The following is a 21138-nucleotide window of genomic DNA, read 5'->3' on the forward strand; positions in this document are numbered from 1 at the left end:
TTGAAGTAAATAAAAAAAGAGTTCCTTCATGTGCTTTAAAGTTACAGAAATCTTACTCAAAAGGATTTGCTTTCTTTCAATTTAACCAATAATATATAGACATTTGTTTATTAAATTAAAAAAAATAAATAATATTTTGTTAATAAAATTAATACTTTATATACATATATGAGAAACGGTTACATATATTTTAACGGGCAATTTACTCAATTAAAATGGGTGTGAAGACTCTTTACTCAAATACAACATTTTCAATTCGTTAACGTGAGTGTCTTTCTTGGTTATTATGTAAACTGTAGTAGATAACCACGATTTTCAATTTGTGCATAAACCGTGAGAGGTTGGTACGGTTTACACTTAGAAAACGTTGTACATAAACTGCGGCTGCTTACCACGAATTATAAAAGAAAAATGCTACTAAAAACCGTGGTTGGTTATGAAGAAAAGCTGTGAGCATGAAACTTTGTTGGCTACCACGGTTTATGCTTAAAGTAGTATAAATACATAATCCGCGTTAAGTGTTCTAAGTGTAAATTTGCCTTGTGAGTACATGTGAGTATACAGCAAATTTATTGGTTAAATATCAAATTCTTAAATAAAATTCAGATCCATGCTTAATCCGTCTTACTCGAATGTACTAAAACATATGTAAGAAATAAATAAAAATACTAAATTCTAAATTCTTAAAAAAAATAAGTTTAAAAAATAATTTGACAGTCAAAATAATTGTAAAATGTTATTTAATTAAACATTGGTTCTTCCTTATTAATTAAATATTGTAAATTTAACTATTTAGTTTTATTAATGAAACTTTGTTTTTTAAAATATATTATTAGGATTTTTCTAACCGCTATATTTATTTTTACTTTTAATTAAAGTCAATTTTATTTTTATATGCTAGTCAAAATAGCTTTAAATTATAGCGCTACTAACAAGGTTTATTCAATCTAATAGTTATAGTTAAATCATAGCATTAAAGTTGACATCAAATGGTTATCAAGCTCTCATCACTATTTAATATGTTTTAGTACATTCGAGTATGACGGATCATGGATCTGAATTTTATTTAAAAATTTGATATTTAACCAATGAATTTGCTGTATACTCACATGTACTCACAAGGCAAATTTACACGTACAACACTTAACGCGGATTATGTATTTATACTATTCTAAGCATAAACCGTAGTAGCCAACAAGGTTTTATACTCACAGCTTTTTTTTCATAAATCAAGGTGACTAACCACGGTTTCTAGTAGCATTTTTCTTTCATCATTCGCGGTTTATGTACAACGTTTCCTAAGTGTAAACTGTGCTAACCTCCCACAGTTTATGCACAAATTGAAAACCATGGTTACCTACCACAGTTTACATAATAACCAAGAAGGACACTCACGTAAATGAATTGAAAATGTTGCATTTGAGTAAAAAATCTGCACACCCATTTAATTTGAGTACATTGCCCTATATTAAATTTATATATATTATACTTTACGTATATAATATAATTATTAATAAATTAAATATGATTTAATTATTTAATATAATTATTTTATAATTATATAAAATAATTAAATCATATTTAATTTATTAATAATTATAATAATTAATTATATATGTCTATTACTATGTTACCGTTATTATTAATAAATTAATATTTTATTACTCTATATATACCACTTAAATACACTTCTATTCTCACACTTTCTTCTACTTTTCTTCATCTTCTTTCAAAATTTACGAAATCAAAGTTCTACTACTATTATTTTTTGTTCAAAAAAATGGATTCAAACAAACTCAACTCTTTTTTCAATTGCTTACAAAACTTTTCTCAAACTCCAAATACCCAACAATCTCAAACCTCAAATTCTCAAATTTCAAATCAAAACTTCACACTACCAAATACATTTCAAAATCCAAATCCACAAAATCTTCCTAATTTCAATTTTCTATGTTCCAACCACAATCAAAATTCACAAACACCATATTTTCTATTTTCATCTATATTTAACCCCTCTATCGAAAATGTTACTCCAACATTCTTGTCGTTTTTAACTCAATTCAGTGCATCGAGACATAGCTCATCTGGTGTTTGTGCCTCTTCTAACTCATCCCCTCAGACTCTGATACAATCTAGTCCAAATTCTCAATATTCAGATTTTGCCAACCTTCGTGGATTAGATATTATCGACCTCAATGAAGATGACATTGAAAATCGTAGGCAAGATAGTATCCAACACTGACAATGAAAAAATGATGAGATATTGATCATTGCATGGTTGAATGTTTCAACCGACCTTATAATTAGTACAATGATACCGACCAAAAGGGCGAAGTATTTTGGTGTTGAATTCACAGTTATTGTGTGAAATTTAGCTCTGACATAAAAAGGGGGTAGTTGCATATAAGAAATGATGGTATAAGATCAATAAGGCAGTTGCACAATTTGTTAGTTGTTACGATCAAGCTAGTCGAAATATAAGGAGTGGTTCAAATGTTGATGATATAAAGGAGTTGGCTTATAAACTTTATTCCACAAATTATGGTCAAAAATTTATTTTTTTAATAGAGATCAAAAAGCAGGACATGATTGCCTTTTTCAAGATTACTTTGTTGATGAGCTGGTGTATGATGCTGACATTTTTCGACAAAAATTTCGAATGAGAATATATATGTTCCTTCGAATAGTAGATGCTCTCTCAAATATCTATCTGTATTTTCAATAGAGGGTCGATGCAATTGGGAGAAGAGGCTTGTCATCACTCAAAAAATGTACTGCTGCGATGCGGATGTTAGCATATGGCGTAGCTGCTGATGCCATTGATGATTATGTGCACATACGAGAGAGCACTACAATTGAATGCTTGAAAAAAATTTGTTGAAGGTTTCATTTCGAAGATGAATACTTGCGAAAACCAAATTCAAATGATGTACGACGCCTGCGACAAATGGCGAAAGGTCATGGCTTTTTCGGCATGTTGGGTAGCATTGACTGCATGCATTGGTAATGAAAAATTGTCCAAAGGCGTGGAAAGGTATGTACATGAGTAGTTATCGTAGAGTTGCAACCATAGTACTTGAGGTTGTAGTATCTTCAGACCTTTAGATATGGCATGTATTCTTGAAATTTCTGGTTCAAATAATGATATCAACGTGTTAGATCGTTTACCAATATTCGATGATTTCTAATTGACCGTACTCTGGAGGTAAACTATACTATTATTGGTAATAACTATACTCTGGGATACTATTTAGCAAAAGATATTTATCTTGAATGGGCCTCATTTGTCAAATCAATCTCAAAACCACAAGGGGAGAAACGCAAGTTATTTGCATAATATCAAGAAGGGAAAAAAAGATATAGAGCGAGCATTCGGAGCGTTACAAGCACGCTTTGCAATTATACGTAGTCCAGCGTGCTTTTTGGAAAAAGAAGAAACTTGCAAACATAATGCGAGCTTGTATTTGTGACATAATATGATTGTTGAGGATGAAAAAGACACTTATACAGAAAATTTTTCTCAAGACTTAGAGTATGACGATGTTGAAAACGGGTTATCACAATCTCTGTTGGAAGAGGAAGATTTTGCATCATACCATCAATTTCTCCCAAAAATGGCCAATTTTAAAATAGGCAGCAGCATAGACAGTTGAAAGAGCACGTGATTGAACATATTGGTAATTTCACAATATTTGTTCTTAAATATAGAGCTTAACTATTTTTTTATATTAAGTAATTTTACAAATTAATGTAATCTCGAATTATATATTGTGTATTATTTTTATATATAATTTTTTAATATTAATATTTTTTAACAGTAAATTATTTTTGAATTTATAAATTTAAAAAAATATTATTAAAAAAATAATTGTTATATTAATTTTAATTATTTTAATTAATTAATTAAGTGGGACTATAATTAGGACTAAAATTTGTTCTTCCGAATAAAGAAGAGAGAGATACTTTGAGTTTTTATTTATGGTTTATAAAGTAAAAATTGATGTGAAAATACTTTTTATGACAAGTGGACTATAAATAGTGATTGGAATAAATTTTCTACAGGAGACGGTCTAATGATCCATAATAAAAAAGATGTAACAAAAACCTATTACGTGATGATTGAAGTTTTTTAAGTTTTTTAGACTTGTATGCAGTGAAAAATATTAATATTTATATTTGAAAGCTTTTTTCAATTCTTTTCAAATAAATTTTGAGATGCTAGTTTTAATAAAAAAAATATTTTTGAAGTATTAACAGAATTTAGATAATTTAAAAAATGGTTTCTGAGGTACTTTAGAATGAAATATAAGTAATAAATTTTGAAAGTAAAAAAATTAGGATTTAGGGTTGTGTTTATTTATAGGGACAGAATATTGAGACAGGGATATAAAGACATAAAATTATGTTTGACAGATGAGATATGAGTAGAGACATTATATCCAGAGACACCGAATTAGTGTATTTTATATCCATCTTGACAGGAAAGACACAAAAATACTGACAAAGGACACAATTTATTTTTTTATTTTTTCTTTCATTATTCTTCTTAAATTTTTATAATTATATTTTTTATTATTATATTTTTCTTCTCAAAAAATTTGAATAAAAAATGAGAATAAATTAGATTTTTATAATTTATTTTAATTTATCACCAAATAGAATATAAGAACACAAAATTTTGTATTTCTGTCTACTATGTCTTATTCTCAAAATTTTGCCTTTTCTTGTTCTCAGAAACAAATGCAGCCCAGAAGATGTACAAAAATGATATGTACTAATTTAATTTTAAATACTTACCTCTAGTATTCAAGAAAATTTGATAATTCCACTAATAAAATAAGTGTATAATAGATATTCTTTTCTCGAGTTTTCTTATGCTAAGCCTTGACTTAAATGGAATTACAACTTAAACTTAAAAAGTTTAGATATTATGCTTATTTTAACACCATTAAGTGAATTAAAAAAAAGATTTTTTTTAATGAAAAAAGATTTTTTTTTATTTTTAGCGTATTTGGTAAATTTTTAGTAATAAAAGTAAAAGCACTAGAAAAATAAAAATATCTTTTTTAAGAAATTAAAATTTACATATTTTTTTAAAAGATCGTTTTTTCTTTAAAAAATATTTTTTACATAATAAATAAACTAAAAAGTACTTTTATATTGTTATACCCAAATATAATTAATAGATAAAAGATATTTTTGCATGACATATCTAAATATAAAATTACTTTTACTTTTCTACAAGATCTTTTAAAAAAAGATACCTCAAAAAAAGATCTTTTTTTAGAAACTCACCCAAACAAATCATTATTCCTCAAGTCATTTTAGGTATAAGCAGTGAGTCAGCTTAACTTCTCATTATCCTAAAAATTTTAAATATTATTTTTTTAAAATTTTTTTAGATCTAAACACAATAAACAGTTACTCAAATTTTTTCCTAACAAATCCTAAAAATTTTAGATATTCTTTCCTCGAGATTAAATAATGACTGATTTTTCACCAACCTAAATACTTTAGCTATTAACTTGACCTTCTCAAGTAATAATTAAATTGACAATCTGCCATTCTAAGAGCTTTAGATATTCTTTCTTTAAATTTTTTAAAATTAAAGATCGTTAGTAGATCAATTTTTAAGATAATCTATAAAGATGAAAGACTTATAATTTATACACATGAAATTGAGAAGTTTGAAAACTTAATAACCTTAATTTGAAAATCTTTCGTGTTTTTAAGATGTTTAGTTTAAAGACATTTCTAATGAAATGAAACTATTCTCAAAATTTGAGACATCCTTTTCAAGATAGAATTATCCTTGAACTCTATAATATACTTGCATAATCGCTGACGCATATTAACATGGTACGATGTAATGGAGTGACTTGCTTAACACCATAAATTCACTACAATTTTAAACTCCTTAAATAACAAAGGTTATACGTACTTTATATCTTTATTAAAAGACGAAATATAAGGAGCCAATAAAATAGTACAATGTGTACAATAGAGATTTAGGGATATTCGATTCAGTATTAGAGATATAACCATTAGTGTTACATTTTCCATCAGCTTAAGTTTTTAGGATGAGTAGTTTCATAACATGGTATCAGAGCTCTAGATCCAAAAGGTCAAGAGTTCGATCCTTGGTGAATTATAAAATCAGCTTAAGCTTTTGGGATGAGTGGTTTCATGACATGAGATGTTTATTATCTTAGTACCCGGATGGTTATTCTGAATAGTATGGGTGATGTTCATTTTTTAACTCATATTGGGCCAAATAAATAGCCCATTGTATACATTGTACAAATATTCCATTGGCTTCCTAGCAGGACTCTTATTAAAATTGTCCACACGCTTTTGTGGGATGCGTTTAAAGGCTCTTGTTACAGAGTCCAATTAAGCTGCAAAAAAATACATGACACCAACGCATTATGTTAGTTTTACATTACTCCACTTATTTGACTAATCATGGTTAACACGCAATATTTGTAATTTTATCTGTTGTACAAATTCACTCTCATTTACACAAACAGGTCTTCCAAAGGAGGAGCTCTAAGCAACTTTTTTTGCTTTCTTCACCGACTAAAAAGGGAGCACTATCCCTGAACAATTATAACTCAGGACAACTAGGTATACAAGTAACTTTATAATAGTTATGAAACTAATATGTTTAAAACTTTTAAGCGATGCCAATTAAAAATTATTAAATTATAATTATAATGTATTTTTGAAAAAGTCTTTTAGAATATATGCAATTTTTTTCTTCATTATTTCATCTTTTTCATCCATCAAAATCGAAGGTTTTCGATGACTTAGAGAATGGGGATTGAATGTAAAGCCTTTTTTATGCTTTTGAACTTAAACAACTCCAAACTAGATTCTGCAACCTTGTTTTTGTTATGTCTATGATATCGATTATGCAGGAAATAGTTTATTTTTGTCTCATAATGAAAGAAACAAAAACAGAATAGAGAAAAAATACAACCATATATCTTGGTTTAACTACCTTATGCAATATAGCCAATATCCAATTCTCGCCAGAACTGTGGCAAAATTTTCACTATCTTGATCAAATATTATAAACACCAATTTCCTAGGATTCTTCCTAATCCTATATGGGACAAACCAAAATTCTAATCAAGTATGATTTGGCTAGATTCACTCTCTAAACTATCAATATTAAGTGCCACGCAACTTAGTAAGAGAAACCTCTCACGTTCATGACACAAAATAAAAATACATAAAAAAGATTGACATATTCAACGGCTTTTTCTCCAAGTTTAACTCTCTTTCTGTTTTCTCTCAAATGGCTTTTTCAAATACCTCACACATTATCTTTTACCATGAGAAATAAAAGAAAGATAAAGTGAGAAAACAAAATATATATTAATGTAACCTCATGAAGGAGAAGAAATAAAATAAATTGAAAGCTATAAGAAGAATAAGATTTTAGCACTCTCTCTTCTTGCCTTCCATCTTAGCGGAATGCCTCTTTAGTATGAGTACATTATTTTTCAAAATTCAAGCTAGGTCAACGAAGATGCTGTGAAAACTCAAATTTTAGTTCACTCTCTCCTTGCTTCAATTTTTGACTGATTACTCCCTCTTGTATGGAATAATGCCTCTAAAATTTGTGTTAGTGGGTAGAGTTAATTTATGCAGATTTAAACAGTTGAGTTTACCTTCTTCTCCCAAGAAAATCATAGCAGAATATTAAGATAGAGTGGCTCAGAGGTACTAAGAAGATGGACAACAATAACAGGGTCAAAGTCATGATGTATTCAAAGTGTTTTTACAAGATTAACACTCTTAATATTAAGCTTTGGCTTCAAATTTAATTTTCGACCTTTGATTTAAATCAGTAAAAGTAACCTCCAATTTCTTCTTCTTTCCAAAATGGAGGTGGCTGAAATATTATAGTTTTAACAAACTATTTGACTTAACTTACACAAAAATGGTAACATAATTGTTGCTCTTTGTTTTAGAGTCACTTTAGATTTTGATTTGAATTTGTCTCCAATATTTTATTTTTTTTTCTCTTTTTTCTCTTTTATGCTGATTGAAAAGTGGACCATTTTCTTTTGATTTTGGCTTTTTCTGAATTCATGAAGCTGCAACAATAAAAAATTTATGTTGCAACACTTTACTTTTAATTTTTTGTCATCTACCCAAACTAGTGCAACATCTAAAAATACCGCTAATATTTGATCATATTTGGACATTACTTGTCTTTATTTTTCATTAAAAAACATGATCTATATTACGATGCCAAAAAGTGATCTGCATATATGTCACTTGAATGGGTTGTTTTTATTATAAAAAATATTAAGCTTGGTCTGCACAAATAATACACTCATCATATTAGTATTTGAGATTTTAAACCCAATTATATATATATTTGTCATCATCAAAATAATATTATCCTAGGTTAATATCCTAATTTTCGATTTTTACAATCCACGTGTCACAACCCCGGCTCATGTTAAATGGATGCATTCTTCTTTTCAACGCCTATATTTTATCGGTCTAATTTTTCATTAACTCATCTAACCAATTCATCCTGTTGACGGTTGACAATGTAATTATTTTTTCTACTGGTATTTATTACCAATGTTATTGAACTGCTATTTTTGTCGATGTTCTCGCTCTCATGGTAGCCATTAGTAAGAGCAAAAAAAAAAATTATACAACTTATAAACAAACTAATAAACTATGAAATACAGTAAATTATTAATAAAACACAGTAAATTATTAATTATTAAAACGATTATATATCTTAATATCTGTTATATCTCAAATATATCAATATAGGTCAATCTTGGCCAGCATGTAACCAGCAGAGGAAGGTGAGTCATTGGATGAAATCTCATACCAATCTCACACCATCAAATCATCATTGATGGCTAGTTGATGGCTAACAATCACAAAAATTGCTGGCCCCCTAGCATTGCTCTTTATTTATTTATGTATTTAAGAAGAACCACACTCACCATGTAGGAACATCACACCAATCACACCAGCTAAAGAAATCATTCGCCCGTTTACATAGCATTTTTCAACGTTGCTTCTGCTACATTGGCCCTTAACTTTTTTTTTTTACTTTTCCTCCTCCGCGGCTAGCATGGAATCTCAGTACCAAGTCGGAATGTCCCGACCAACAGGCGAAGAGATTGATCATGTCTTCCACGGTGGACATTGCTGGGATGAAACCAATTCGAGCATCTCAATGAGGAACTGAAGATTGATGGTTTAAAGGTTATAGTAAATTCTTGTTGTAAGTATATTTACTAAACCAAGCAATCAACCTTTCTTACAAACATTTTGGTTGTCACAAGTAACAAACCCCTAAATAAATTGATAACCGAAGTATTTAAACCTCGGGTCGTCTTCTCAAGGAATTGCAGGGAGGTATGTTCTTATTATTGGTTAGGAGTCTTGTAAATTGGGGGTTTTGAAAGTAAGGAAGAAGTATGTTGAATGATAAGAAAAAAATAAAATAGCAATAATAAAATAAACTCTTGGCAAGGTATAAGAACTGGAAGTCCTATCCTAGTTATCCTTATCAATTGTGATGAGAATTGGATTTTTCTCCCACTTTGTTAACCTCTAACTATGAAGGTAAGTTAAATGAATGAATTAATTTGAATCCTCAAGTCCCAGTCTTTCCTTGAAAAAAGTTAGAGTTATTGGATCTCGAATTAATTCTTGAAGAATTCCAATTTTCAGTCAATAATGAGTTTGATAACTCAAGAGTTACCAATTAATCAACCAAAGCCAAAAGGGAATAAAATCTACTTGAATCAAAATAATTTGGATAGAGCCCAAGCATCAGTAACATATAAGTCTGAAATACCTCAATTGCATTAATAAAATAAAATCAATCCAAATATGAAGAGTCATAAGCCAAATAAGTAACATCAATAATCAACAATTAAGAGAAGTCGAAATAAAAAGATATTGAACCTAATAAAAAGATGAGATAAAAATATTCCTAAGTTCTAAAAATCCTAATCCTAATCCTAAGAGAGAGGAGAGAACCTCTCTCTCTAAAAACTACATCTAAACCTAAAATTGTGAATTATGAATGCCTGTTGAGTCTCTGCATGTTCCCTGACTTTAATCTGTGTTTCTGGGCCAAAAACTGGGTTGAAATGCGGCCCAGAATCTCTGACAGCGACTTTTGTAATTCTGCAGATCGCGCACGTCACGCGTCCGTGTCGTCCACGCGTTCGCGTCACTTAGCATTTCTCGTACCACGCGTGCGCGTCATCCAAGCTTTCGCGTCGTTCATGCAGCTTCCAATCCGTGCGGTCGCGTCAGGCACGCGAACGCGTCACTCTGATTTCTTCCATTTCGCGCGGTCGCGTGAGCCATGCGACTGCGTGACTTTTTGCTGTCATCTCCTCAATTCCTTGTATTCCTTCCATCTTTGCACACTTCCTCTTTATTCTCTAAGACATTCCTGCCCTATGAAGCCTGAAACACTTAACACACAAATCAAGGCATCGAATGGTAATAAGAGAGGATTAAGATTAGCTAAATTAAGACCAAAGAAGCATGTTTTCAATCATAGAACTAAACTAGGAAGAAATTATAAAATCATGCAAATCCTATGAATAAGTGGGTGAAAGGCTTGATAAAATCACTCAATTGAATACAATATAAACCATGAAATAGTGGTTTATCACTCAGCCCTACCAACGGACTTGATTTTGAAGATATTTCTTCTTTCAGATGGAAAAACCATAAGAAGAGGTAGGTGTATGTCGTGTGATTAGTATAATAGATTGAACCAGGCGGATAATATGGTCACTCATTTCAAATCGGAGGGGGGAAGGTAGCGGTCCTTCATTTGGACAATCCCCTGAAAGAGGCTGATTATGGGCGGCTGTCTTTGTATGTTTTCGAAACTCGTGTGGTTGTTCCAGTTGCTACTCCACTTGACTAGACGTGGCTTTTCTTGGTGGGGACAGCCATCGGCAAGCTATATGCTAGGTTTTCAACAGATGGTCGTTCCAGTTCATTGATCACGTGGGACCCGTTGGGTTTCTGGAGGTCTGTTATTCCTGATCCAGGGTCTGACTGTTACCACTTCAACCACCGTGATGACTGGTCTGCTTATGCCTTTGTCGGCATGGTAGGTTGTGATGATTATAAGATTCTCAGCCTCACAAAGCGTCACCTGACAACTACTGGATACGACATGCAGACGTATCTTTCGAATGCGGGTCAGTGGAGTCCCGCTGCTCGGACCCCGCCAATGGTTGATAGACTGAGGAGTGGGTATGCCGTGGCCAACAATTATGTTTTTTGGGTCAATAGTAAAGGTAGATTTCGGAAGAAACCGGTCTCTGTGGTTAGGTACGCAACACTAGAGTCTACATGGAATGAGATAGAAATAGGTGCAGGTGCATGTGTGGATTATCCTACCTTGATTGGCCACCATGATTGTGTGAATTTTGTTACCTATGAGCAGTCCTCTTTAAGGTTCGGAGTACATGTGATGACCATCAACCTTGGACCTTCAGGTGCAATGGCGTGGGGTCGGCATCTCTTTATTGGTGATCCTAACCTGACCGATACACCATGTGTTATGTTTGGTCGCAATCTTCTCGGGATCAGCCATTTTATCCGTGATTTCGACGTACTTGAGTCGTCGCTTGATGCGGTCATATCGGAGGCCCAGCTCTGCTCTGTTGGGCTGACTGACGGAGTTGTAAGGTTTATTGAACGCGTGAGATGGCCTGGAGTTGTTTCCATCAAAGGGTGCATGGAGTTTTCTTTAAATGTCTGAATAATTCTAAATAACGTGTTGTTTTTGCGCGTTGCTTTGTTTAGACTTCTGTACCCAGTAGCTGAATAAGTTAGTGGTTTGCCATAGGTAATTGTGGCTCCGAATTTGATTGCATCGTGTCTCTGGTGGCTGATGCATTCGCTATGATTGGGATCGCCAACTCCATGTTTTATTTATGAATGTTTTATTTATAATTTATAAATTCCATTGTGTATTTTGTGGCTGTTATGTAATGTATATTAGAGAGCCCCGATGTGGCTTTCGTGGTAATGAAAATGGCTGGGTTGGCCAGGCATCCTCTGTTGCGGTTACCGTTTTTTCCTGTTTGCAACCGATCATATTTTATGCACAGCAGCTTTATGTTGCTTTGGGCTGGAATTTTGTTATGTGTATTTCATTAAAAAGATATTAATTGATGCCTCATTTTATTTTCAAGCATGCTCGGCCTGTTCTGCTCACATGGGCCCAATTTGCTATCTTTGGAACTGCGGATTAGGTGAACATTGGCCCACTGTGATGTTATCACCTTATCCTGGTGCTTTCACGCTTCATTCCCCCTCAAACCCTGGATTCGGCCGTCGCTTCCATCACTCAGTCGGGCACACCAAGGGGCTTCCATGATCATTCCGCCAGCGGTTGTTTTAACCGTTGTTTTGGATCTTGCTCCTTCGCCATGGCCAGCTTACTGTCTTTCTTATATTTCCTCAGTAATTCTTATTCATCTCTTCTTTGGTTTTTTAATTTTTGGTTTTTTATCACAATGGTTTCACAAATAAACCCCCCACAGGGTTATCATGCTATGATCGCTTTGTGTTCTACCATAAAGTTCGTGCTCCGACTTCATGCATGTTAAATTGTTTTATATCTTCTTTCCAGGGTGATCCCATCCGTTGAATGTGTACACTTTCTTTAACCTGAAAGTGTTCACACCATTGACTTTTGATCTCCCTGTGGTCCTCTACAGCTCCGGCTTATACACGGCAAGGTACATTTCATGAATTACGTGGATATACGGATTGTTAGTAGTGTTTCCGTCGACTGTGGACTACTCTCTGCGCAGGTACTTGGTCATTTGTTCTTTTTGGTTATAATAGTAATAATACCTTCAAATAATAGTCATCCTCAGTCTTGGTGTCTATTTCGTTGTTAATAGTATTCAGATTCAGAATACATTTTAATTTAATCTGCTGCTATGCCCTGCTAATCTGACTTTGGCTAACTAACTTTAACTATTAAGGCTTACTGATCATCTTTACATTGGTAAACAACCGATTATATGTTATCAAGCCATGCCTTTTAATCTACTGCTATCCCCCACTAATCTAACTTTAGCTATTAAAGTTTAGTGATAATCTTTACACTGGTAAACAACCGATTATATGTAATCAAGCCATGCCTCTAATCGTGCGTCCTTAATATTTCTCTGCTAAATTGATTCTTGTGTTATCTATTGCTATGCCTATCTGTTAGACCAGCATTTATATTGTCTATACTCTCTTTAAATTTTGCGCCGTGTTTATATTTGACTCTAATGTGCCAGTCTCTTTTCTGCTTGGTTCCCATGTATCCTTCCATGTTCCGTATTTCCACCGAACTTTCCCATTCAGCTATTTTTACCCCCAAATTCATTCATGTTGGTGAATCAATGCAATTAATTTCTTTACCTGTGTTCCATTATTTCTCATTCGTCGTCTTCAACCCCTTTGAGTCTCTGGTGACAAGACGTTTTCCTACCTGGAGTAATTGAACTTAAATTTCTATCCCTGCTTCAACATTTACTATCATTTTAATTTAATGGTATTTTATCTTCTTTCAGTCATACTTATCTCTAGAGTAATTAAACTAGGAAATTATCACTGCTATTATTTGACTTCACCCTACTTGTTTGCTTACTGATCTCATCCAATGAGTTGCATTTATTGACTACCTGTCTATTATTCATTTTCATCGGTCTTTCTTCAAGAGGCGGGAACATTTTTTAGTTCAATTTTTTCACTTGGGTTGAGGGCTTCCTATTAAGTGATCTGTAAAGTCTCCGTAATCAATTCTGATCCACCGAGATAAATTCTGTTTTTGCTTTTCTTATAAATTTGATTTTTTTATTAGATTATTATCATTATATTATATTATTATCATTATTATTGGTTGTATTACATGCTAAATATTGCAACTAGTTTATCATTAAGCCATCTAATCATCAAATCAACTAATATTCTTTGTATCCAGGTTAAGGGGGCCAAATATTATTAATGACAACCGCTTGGTCCCTTGGATATTTGAACAACATCTGCTCAATTCTTTTGTTCGGTTAATAAGTCATATTCTAAATTACTTTAGTTTGTAATTTAAGTCGGTTAATAGGTCATATTATAAATTACTTTGGTTTTTAATTTAAGTTACAAAAATAGTAATAATCAAAATAATCAAAATATTCACATATTTATACGTGTCACTTAGGATTTATTATTGTTATTACATGTTCAATATTTATTCATGTAAATCCTTTAAGCCATCTAATCCAATGTCTTCTTTCCTTGGCCCAAATAATATACCTGACCACGGCCTCGGTTCCTTGGATGTTATAACAATAACAATAACAATGAGACCATTTGCTCAATTGGTTACTTCAGTGGTTAGATAATATAATTATAATTATTATTATATTATTGTAATTTTAATTTTTAAATTTATTTTTTAGTCTTTGAGCAATAATAACAATAATTATTATTATATGGTGGCGCTGGTGGTTTTTTCTTTGTTTGTGGATATGGTGGAACTGCGAAGACTTTTCTATGGAATACACTGTTTGCTTCAATAAGGTCGAAGGGTCATATTGTTCTCAATGTGGCATCTAGTGGCATTGCAGTGCTATTGTTGCCTAATGGGCGCACTGCTCATTCACGCTTTAAGGTTCTACTCAGTGTTAATCAAGACTCTATTTGTAATAATATAAGGCAAGGCACACCCCTCGCGCGTCTTATTTCATTTGCAAAATTAATTATATGGGATGAGGCACCTATGTTAAATAAATTTTGCTTTGAAGTGCTCGACAAGTGCCTTAAGGATGTTCTTCGTTTTGATCATGGATATAATCCTGATGCTCCATTTGGTGGAAAAATTGTTGTTCTAGGTGGTGATTTCCGTCAGATATTACCTGTGATTTCTCGTGGTTTTTGAGAGGAGATTGCTCATTCGTGTATTAATGCTTCGAACCTATGGCAATGTTGCCAAGTGTTACAATTGACTGAAAACATGAGCCTAGGTCATGGTTCGCAAGATATCCACAATGTACAGTTAGAGAAATTTGCGGAATGGCTGCTTCAAATAGGTGACGGGTTACTCGGAGACAGCACCGATGGCGAATCGGTTAATAGAATACCCGACAACTTGCTGCTGGATATTGAGTCTCCGTGTCTGCATGATTTGGTGTTGTTCATTTATCCTGACATTTTACTCCTTTCTTCTAGCATGTATTATTTTAAGGGCAGGAGTATATTAACACCAACACTTGATGTTGTAACTGAAGTAAACAATCATGTTATGTCTTTGATCCCTGGCAACGAGAGAGTTTACTTGAGCTCTGATACACTACTTAATGAAGATGGTCACTTGGAATATGAATTATACACAATGAGCACGAAGTCATTGAATGCGTTGAATTATTCTGGAATTTTCCAACACCGGTTACTTCTTAAAATTGGTGTTCCTGTGATGCTTCTTCGCAATATTGACCAATCCAATGGACTATGCAACGGTACGCGAATGCAAGTTAGACGTCTCGGCGACCATGTCATTGAGTGCATCATATTAGCAGGTCGTAATACTGGTGAGGTTGTCTTTATCCCAGGATGAACATGGCCCCTAATAATGAGACATTACCGATCAGGTTTACTCGACGACAATTTCCGATTGTGCTTTGCTTTGCGATGACCATAAACAAGTCCCAAGGACAAACACTGTCTACTGTTGGCGTGTATCTTCCAAGACCTTTTTTCACTCATGGTCAGCTTTATGTTGTGCTCTCTCGGGTTAGCAAGCATTCTGGACTAAAGATATTATATGTTGGTTCTAACGGCACAGTCTTAAATCATACTTTTAATGTTGTCTATAGAGAAGTTTTTACCAGCTTACTACCTTTCATTCTGCCTTGAATGGTATGTTTGTTGTGTGGCTCTTTGGTCATCTTCTCAAGATGTTATTTGCATTCCGTATCCTTAATACTTATGTTAATTCTTAAGAATACACTACAACAATATGGCCTTTAGCAACGCCAAATTTTGCAACGCCTTAAAACCGTTCTCTTAGATAGGTTTAGACAATGGTTTTTAAAGTGTTACTGTTGAATTTCATTTTTCATCAATTTCTAGCAACACAGTAAAACCGTTCTGTTTGACTATTTTAAAGAACGGTTTTATAACTGTTACCATGATTTGGCTTTAAGCAACGGTTTTCAATTGTTGTTTAAAGAATTGCACAAAAGAAACGCATTAAAACCGTTGCCGAAATGCTACACTTTAAAACCGTTCCCTTAGATTGTCTTAGACAACGGTTTTTACAGTGTTGCTATTGAAGTTCATTTTTTCATTATGCTATAGTAACAAAATAAAACCGTTCTCTTTGACTATTTTAAAGAACGGTTTTACAACCATTACAACAATTATTTATGAAACAAGCATTTTCTAATCTTATTTAAATAATTATACAAATTAAACAATACAAATAAAAATAATTTCAGATAATTATATAAATTGAAACTATTTTTCTATAAATATTGAATTTATAAAATATTCAAAATCTATTGTTATAAATAAATAACAAATATTATTTTAAAAAAATAAAATTAAAATAAGTTTATTATAAATATTATATATTATTATAAATATATAAAAAATATTATATTTTGAACACATAAAGGTAAAATAAATTTATAATAAATATTATATATTTTTATTATAAACATATAACAAATATTATTTTTTTAAAAAAATAAAGTTAAAATAAATTTATAATAAATATTATATATTTTTGTTATAAACATATCACCATCGTCGCACCATCATCGACGCTGTGCTGTGTTCTTCCCAAATCGTCGCTGCCTCCTTCTTCTCGGCATCGGAGAGTCTCTCCTCTCCGCGGCGTCGGTGCTTCTCCCCTCTTCGAGGCTTCACTACTTCTCCACAGCATCCTTGATCTCCCCTGTTCTGCTTCTGCTTCGCTGCTTCTACCTTGCTGTTTCTGCTTCAGTGTCTTGGCTGATTGTGGATTGTGCTTTGCTGTTGTTGCTTCGCTGCTGCTGGTTTGTTGCATTGGCCGTTTGTGGGTTGTGATCTGTGGTAAGTGGTTTTCTTCTCTGATTTTCTATCTCTTAGTTAGGGCTTGATTGGTTGTTGGGTATTTTTGTTGGCTGTGGAAAGTGGTGATATTTGTGAACATGAGCAAGATGAGGGTTGAATGTTGACTGAGCTTTTGTTCTGGTTTGAATTTGGACTGCGTACTTGTGAAATGAACCTGGAGCTTAGTTAGTCTGTTATTTAAGGTAGCAAAACTTTTATTATCTGCGAGTAGTGTGTTCGATGGCATTACGGTTCTGTTTCTCTGCTCTCTGTGAGGTGTTCTATGGTGGATTCCCAATAACTCTTTATTGAGGATTATAGAGTAATTTCTATATCGCTGTTTCTCAATTGTTTATTTTTTATTTTATTTATCTGCTTTGTTTATTTTAGCCTTGTTGTATAATATTATTATTTGAGAGAGTTGTGGACTGCTTTTCATATTGGTTGGTTTCATCTAGGATAACAGAGGAATTTCATGCTTATTCCAACTATTTGACTTAGAGATTAGCATAAATTCTGCTCTTCTTCCTACATGCCTCAATTAATCAGGATAAATATTTATTATTTAAATATTTGATGGAAAATGTGATGCTTATAGATGCTCGCCATTCTTGATTCGCGGTTACAATGACCAAATACCAATCGATGACCCCTTTGAATATATGTATATAATACTGGTTTTAATGGCAATCTGGCTTGCTGCTTCTCCGATTTCCGCTCTTCTTTTCTTAAGCATATCAATGGATAAGTCAATTTTATAAGCCTGAATCTTATTGCAAGCTAAGCTTTAGCAAAAAACCAAAAACAACATCATTTCATTTGAGCTAATACATTTTTCTTTAATTTGTTGTTAACAAATAATGAAGTTCCAACCCATCAGGATTGACAGGTAGGTGACTGGACGCTGACTCATTATAATGCACAAAAATCAAACCTTAAGCAAGGTTTTTATTAACAACAAAAACAACTGAAATTCTCATGAAATGTTAATTCCGATTATATCCAAAATAATAATTATTATGGGGGTTTGGAAGATGTCATTGTTAGACAGATAGACTTAAACACAGTCCCACATATGTTGCTTTGATTCTTCAAAGTTCAAACGGCTACTTGTGCTGTAGTTTTGGGTCATATCCATAACATCCTCTCTCCAAAAACCTCCAAAATTAGCCGTTCCTTTCTTCTAATCCTTCGCTCTTTGCTTTGCACCATTCTTTAAAGCTAGCATTTTCTATTTTCTATTTTCTATTTCTTTCATCATTATTATTAATATTATTGTTTACTGTCTTATTTATTTGGGTGCCCCTTTTATCTACTTTTCTTAATAATTAATTATGGTGCCTGATGCATGTCTTGTGAAGGGAACCCCCACACCAATATCAGCCTTTCATTTTCAACATGTGTCACTTGTGACTCATCACACATTAGGAACCCCACCTTCCTCTCTTTCTTTTCTAAAATCTTCTTATCAACCACAATTGAAATTACGATGTGTTAGTTTGTGAACTAATATTTAAAGAGTAATGATAATATTATTCTACTCTTGTTAATTTTATTGTTTGATTTTTTAGTTATATATCACTTTTGAAAATAAGATTTCTAAAAAATGGTTTTAAAAGTGAATTTTTTGTTAAAAAATCTAGTTATGAATTACTTATATTTTTATTCTTTATTGCTGTTTTAGTTTGTCTCTTTAAAACCAGAAAAAGAGAATCAAATAGCGGATCTCTCTGTAGCTGCGACTTCCTTAGACATTGAGCTACACTACAGGTAAATCATTTAATATATTATCTTTTTAAATTTGTTTGAACATTTAATTGTTAAGAATATTTACTGATTAATTGTTTGCTTAAGCTTCTTTGCATAGTTTGTTAGATACAAATTGTTAGTCTCTTGATTGGTTGAGATGTTCTCTTTCGAACATGTGTGGTTGAATTCTAGAAATTTTTTAGAAACAATAAGCTCTTGATTAGAAAAAATCACTTATAGTTAGTCTAAAACATATGCCCGTATTCTTTTATTTTAGTTGACAAAGTAATGGACAAAGGGTGGACTAGTTTACCAGGACATACTGAGGGTTACCAACATGGTGTTAATCCATTTTTGGATTTTGCCTTTTCTAAAGGTAGACCACAAGGACAAGAAATTCTTTGTCCTTGTTCTATATGTAATAACTTTAGTTGAGGGCGAAGGGATGAAGTTTATGATCATTTAATAAGTAAGGGATTTCAAAAAGGTTACACTGTGTGGGTTCATCACGGCGAAAGGATAAGTCACATGGATAGTGAATCCGATGAGAGTGAAGTCCATGAAGGATTTGTCGACGACAATCATGGGCTGCTAATAAACGAGACGTTTCGGCATGTGCTTGAAGGAGATAAAGATGCTGATGGGCCAAACGAAGATGTAAAAAAGTTTTATAACTTGCTTGAAGAAGGAAAACAAGATTTATATCCTGGCTGTAAAAAATTTTCGACATTATCATTCATTATCAGATTGTATTTGTTGAAGACTCTTAATGGTTGGAGCAACGCATCCTTTACTACTCTACTTGAATTACTGAAAGAAGCGATTCCTCATTTGAATATTCCTGATTCTTTCAATAAAATCAAGGCCATGGTAAAAGATTTAGGACTTGGTTATAATAAAATTCATGCTTGTCCCAACAATTGTGTTCTGTTCCGGGATACATATGAAGATGATGAATTTTGTCCAATTTGTGAAGCTTCCAGGTACATAGAAAATGCTGAGGTAGATATGGAAGTTGATAAGTTGAAGAAAAAACCTGTGCCTGCGAAGGTTTTGAGGCATTTTCCCTTGATTCCAAGGCTTAAGAAGCTGTTACTGTGTTCTAAAATAGCTAAATCATTAAGGTGGCATGAGGAACATCGTTCAAAGGATGAAAAGTTAAGACACCCAGCTGATGGCCAATCATGGAAAGACTTTGATAGGCTTCATCCTGATTTTGCTAAAGAATCTCGTAACATAAGATTAGGGCTAGCTAGCGATGGATTTAATCCATTTAGAACCATGAGCATCTCCCATAGTACATGGCCGGTAGTTTTGGTCGCATACAATCTTCCTCCATGGTGTTGCATGAAACCAGATTATGTCATGATGTCCTTGCTCATCCCTGGACCATGTTCACCTGGAAAAAGCATTGATGTGTATATTCAGCCATTAATTGAAGAGTTGAAGGTTTTATGGGAAGTTGGAGTGGAAACATATGATGCTTCAAAGAATCAAACTTTTCAACTACATGCAGCACTTTTATGGACCATAAGTGACTTTCCAGCTTATGCTATGTTATCCGGTTGGAGCACAAAGGGAAAGTTAGCATGTCCTTGCTATAATTATGACACCTCCTCTTGTTATTTAGAACATAGCCGGAAGATGTGCTACATGGATCACCGTAAATTTTTGGCTATGGATCATCCATATAGGATGGACAAAAGATCTTTTACTGGCGATGTTGAATTGAGGTCTTCACCAGCTTTATTAGATGGGGAACAAATTTTTGAAGATTTGAAAGATTTTGAAAATGTATTTGGAAAGAAGTAAAAAAATAAAATTGATGGTCCATGGAAGAAAAGGTCCATTTTCTTTGAGTTGCCATATTGGAAGCTGATGAGCGGATAATTTATACGCTTTTTGGCATTGTTTTTAGGTAGTTTTTAGTAAGTTCAAGCTACTTTTAGGGATGTTTTCATTAGTTTTTATGTTAAATTCACATTTCTGGACTTTACTATGAGTTTGTGTATTTTTTTGTGATTTCAGGAAATTTCTGGCTGAAATTGAGGGACTTGAGCAAAACTCTGAAAAAGGTTGACAAAAGGACTGCTGATGCTCTTGGAATCTGACCTCCCTGCACTCAAAATAGATTTTCTGGAGCTACAGAACTCCAATTGGCGCGCTCTCAACGGCGTTGGAAAATAGACATCCAGAGCTTTCCAGCAATATATAATAGTCTATACTTTATTCGGAAATTGATGATGTAACTTGGCGTTGAACGCC

The 21138-nt window shown here is 32.8% G+C and overlaps 2 protein-coding genes across 2 annotated transcripts; both read left to right on the forward strand.

The window, feature by feature from the left end:
• Window positions 1-15043: 15043 nt before the first annotated feature.
• LOC107469859 (uncharacterized) lies at window positions 15044-15643 on the forward strand. Its single transcript, XM_016089241.1, has one exon. The coding sequence runs from the start codon at window positions 15044-15046 to the stop codon at window positions 15641-15643; it is 600 nt and encodes a 199-aa protein (XP_015944727.1).
• Window positions 15644-19161: 3518 nt separating this feature from the next.
• On the forward strand, window positions 19162-20685 carry LOC107469860 (uncharacterized). Its single transcript, XM_016089242.2, has 2 exons — window positions 19162-19249; window positions 19361-20685. Exons 1-2 carry the CDS (start codon window positions 19162-19164, stop codon window positions 20683-20685), a joined length of 1413 nt encoding a protein of 470 aa, XP_015944728.2.
• The last annotated feature ends 453 nt before the right edge of the window (window positions 20686-21138 follow it).

The sequence above is a fragment of the Arachis duranensis genome, chromosome 10 (genome assembly GCF_000817695.3).
Source record: "Arachis duranensis cultivar V14167 chromosome 10, aradu.V14167.gnm2.J7QH, whole genome shotgun sequence".
NCBI classification, from domain to species: domain Eukaryota; kingdom Viridiplantae; phylum Streptophyta; class Magnoliopsida; order Fabales; family Fabaceae; genus Arachis; species Arachis duranensis.

Coding starts and splice junctions, on each gene's coding strand:
- LOC107469859 (XM_016089241.1), top strand. CDS start 15,044: ATGAGCCTAGGTCATGGTTCGCAAGATATCCACAATGTACAGTTAGAG.
- LOC107469860 (XM_016089242.2), top strand. CDS start 19,162: ATGGACAAAGGGTGGACTAGTTTACCAGGACATACTGAGGGTTACCAA. Junction 19,250..19,360: donor GGATTTTGCCTTTTCTAAAG/GTAGACCACAAG, acceptor GATTTCAAAAAG/GTTACACTGTGTGGGTTCAT.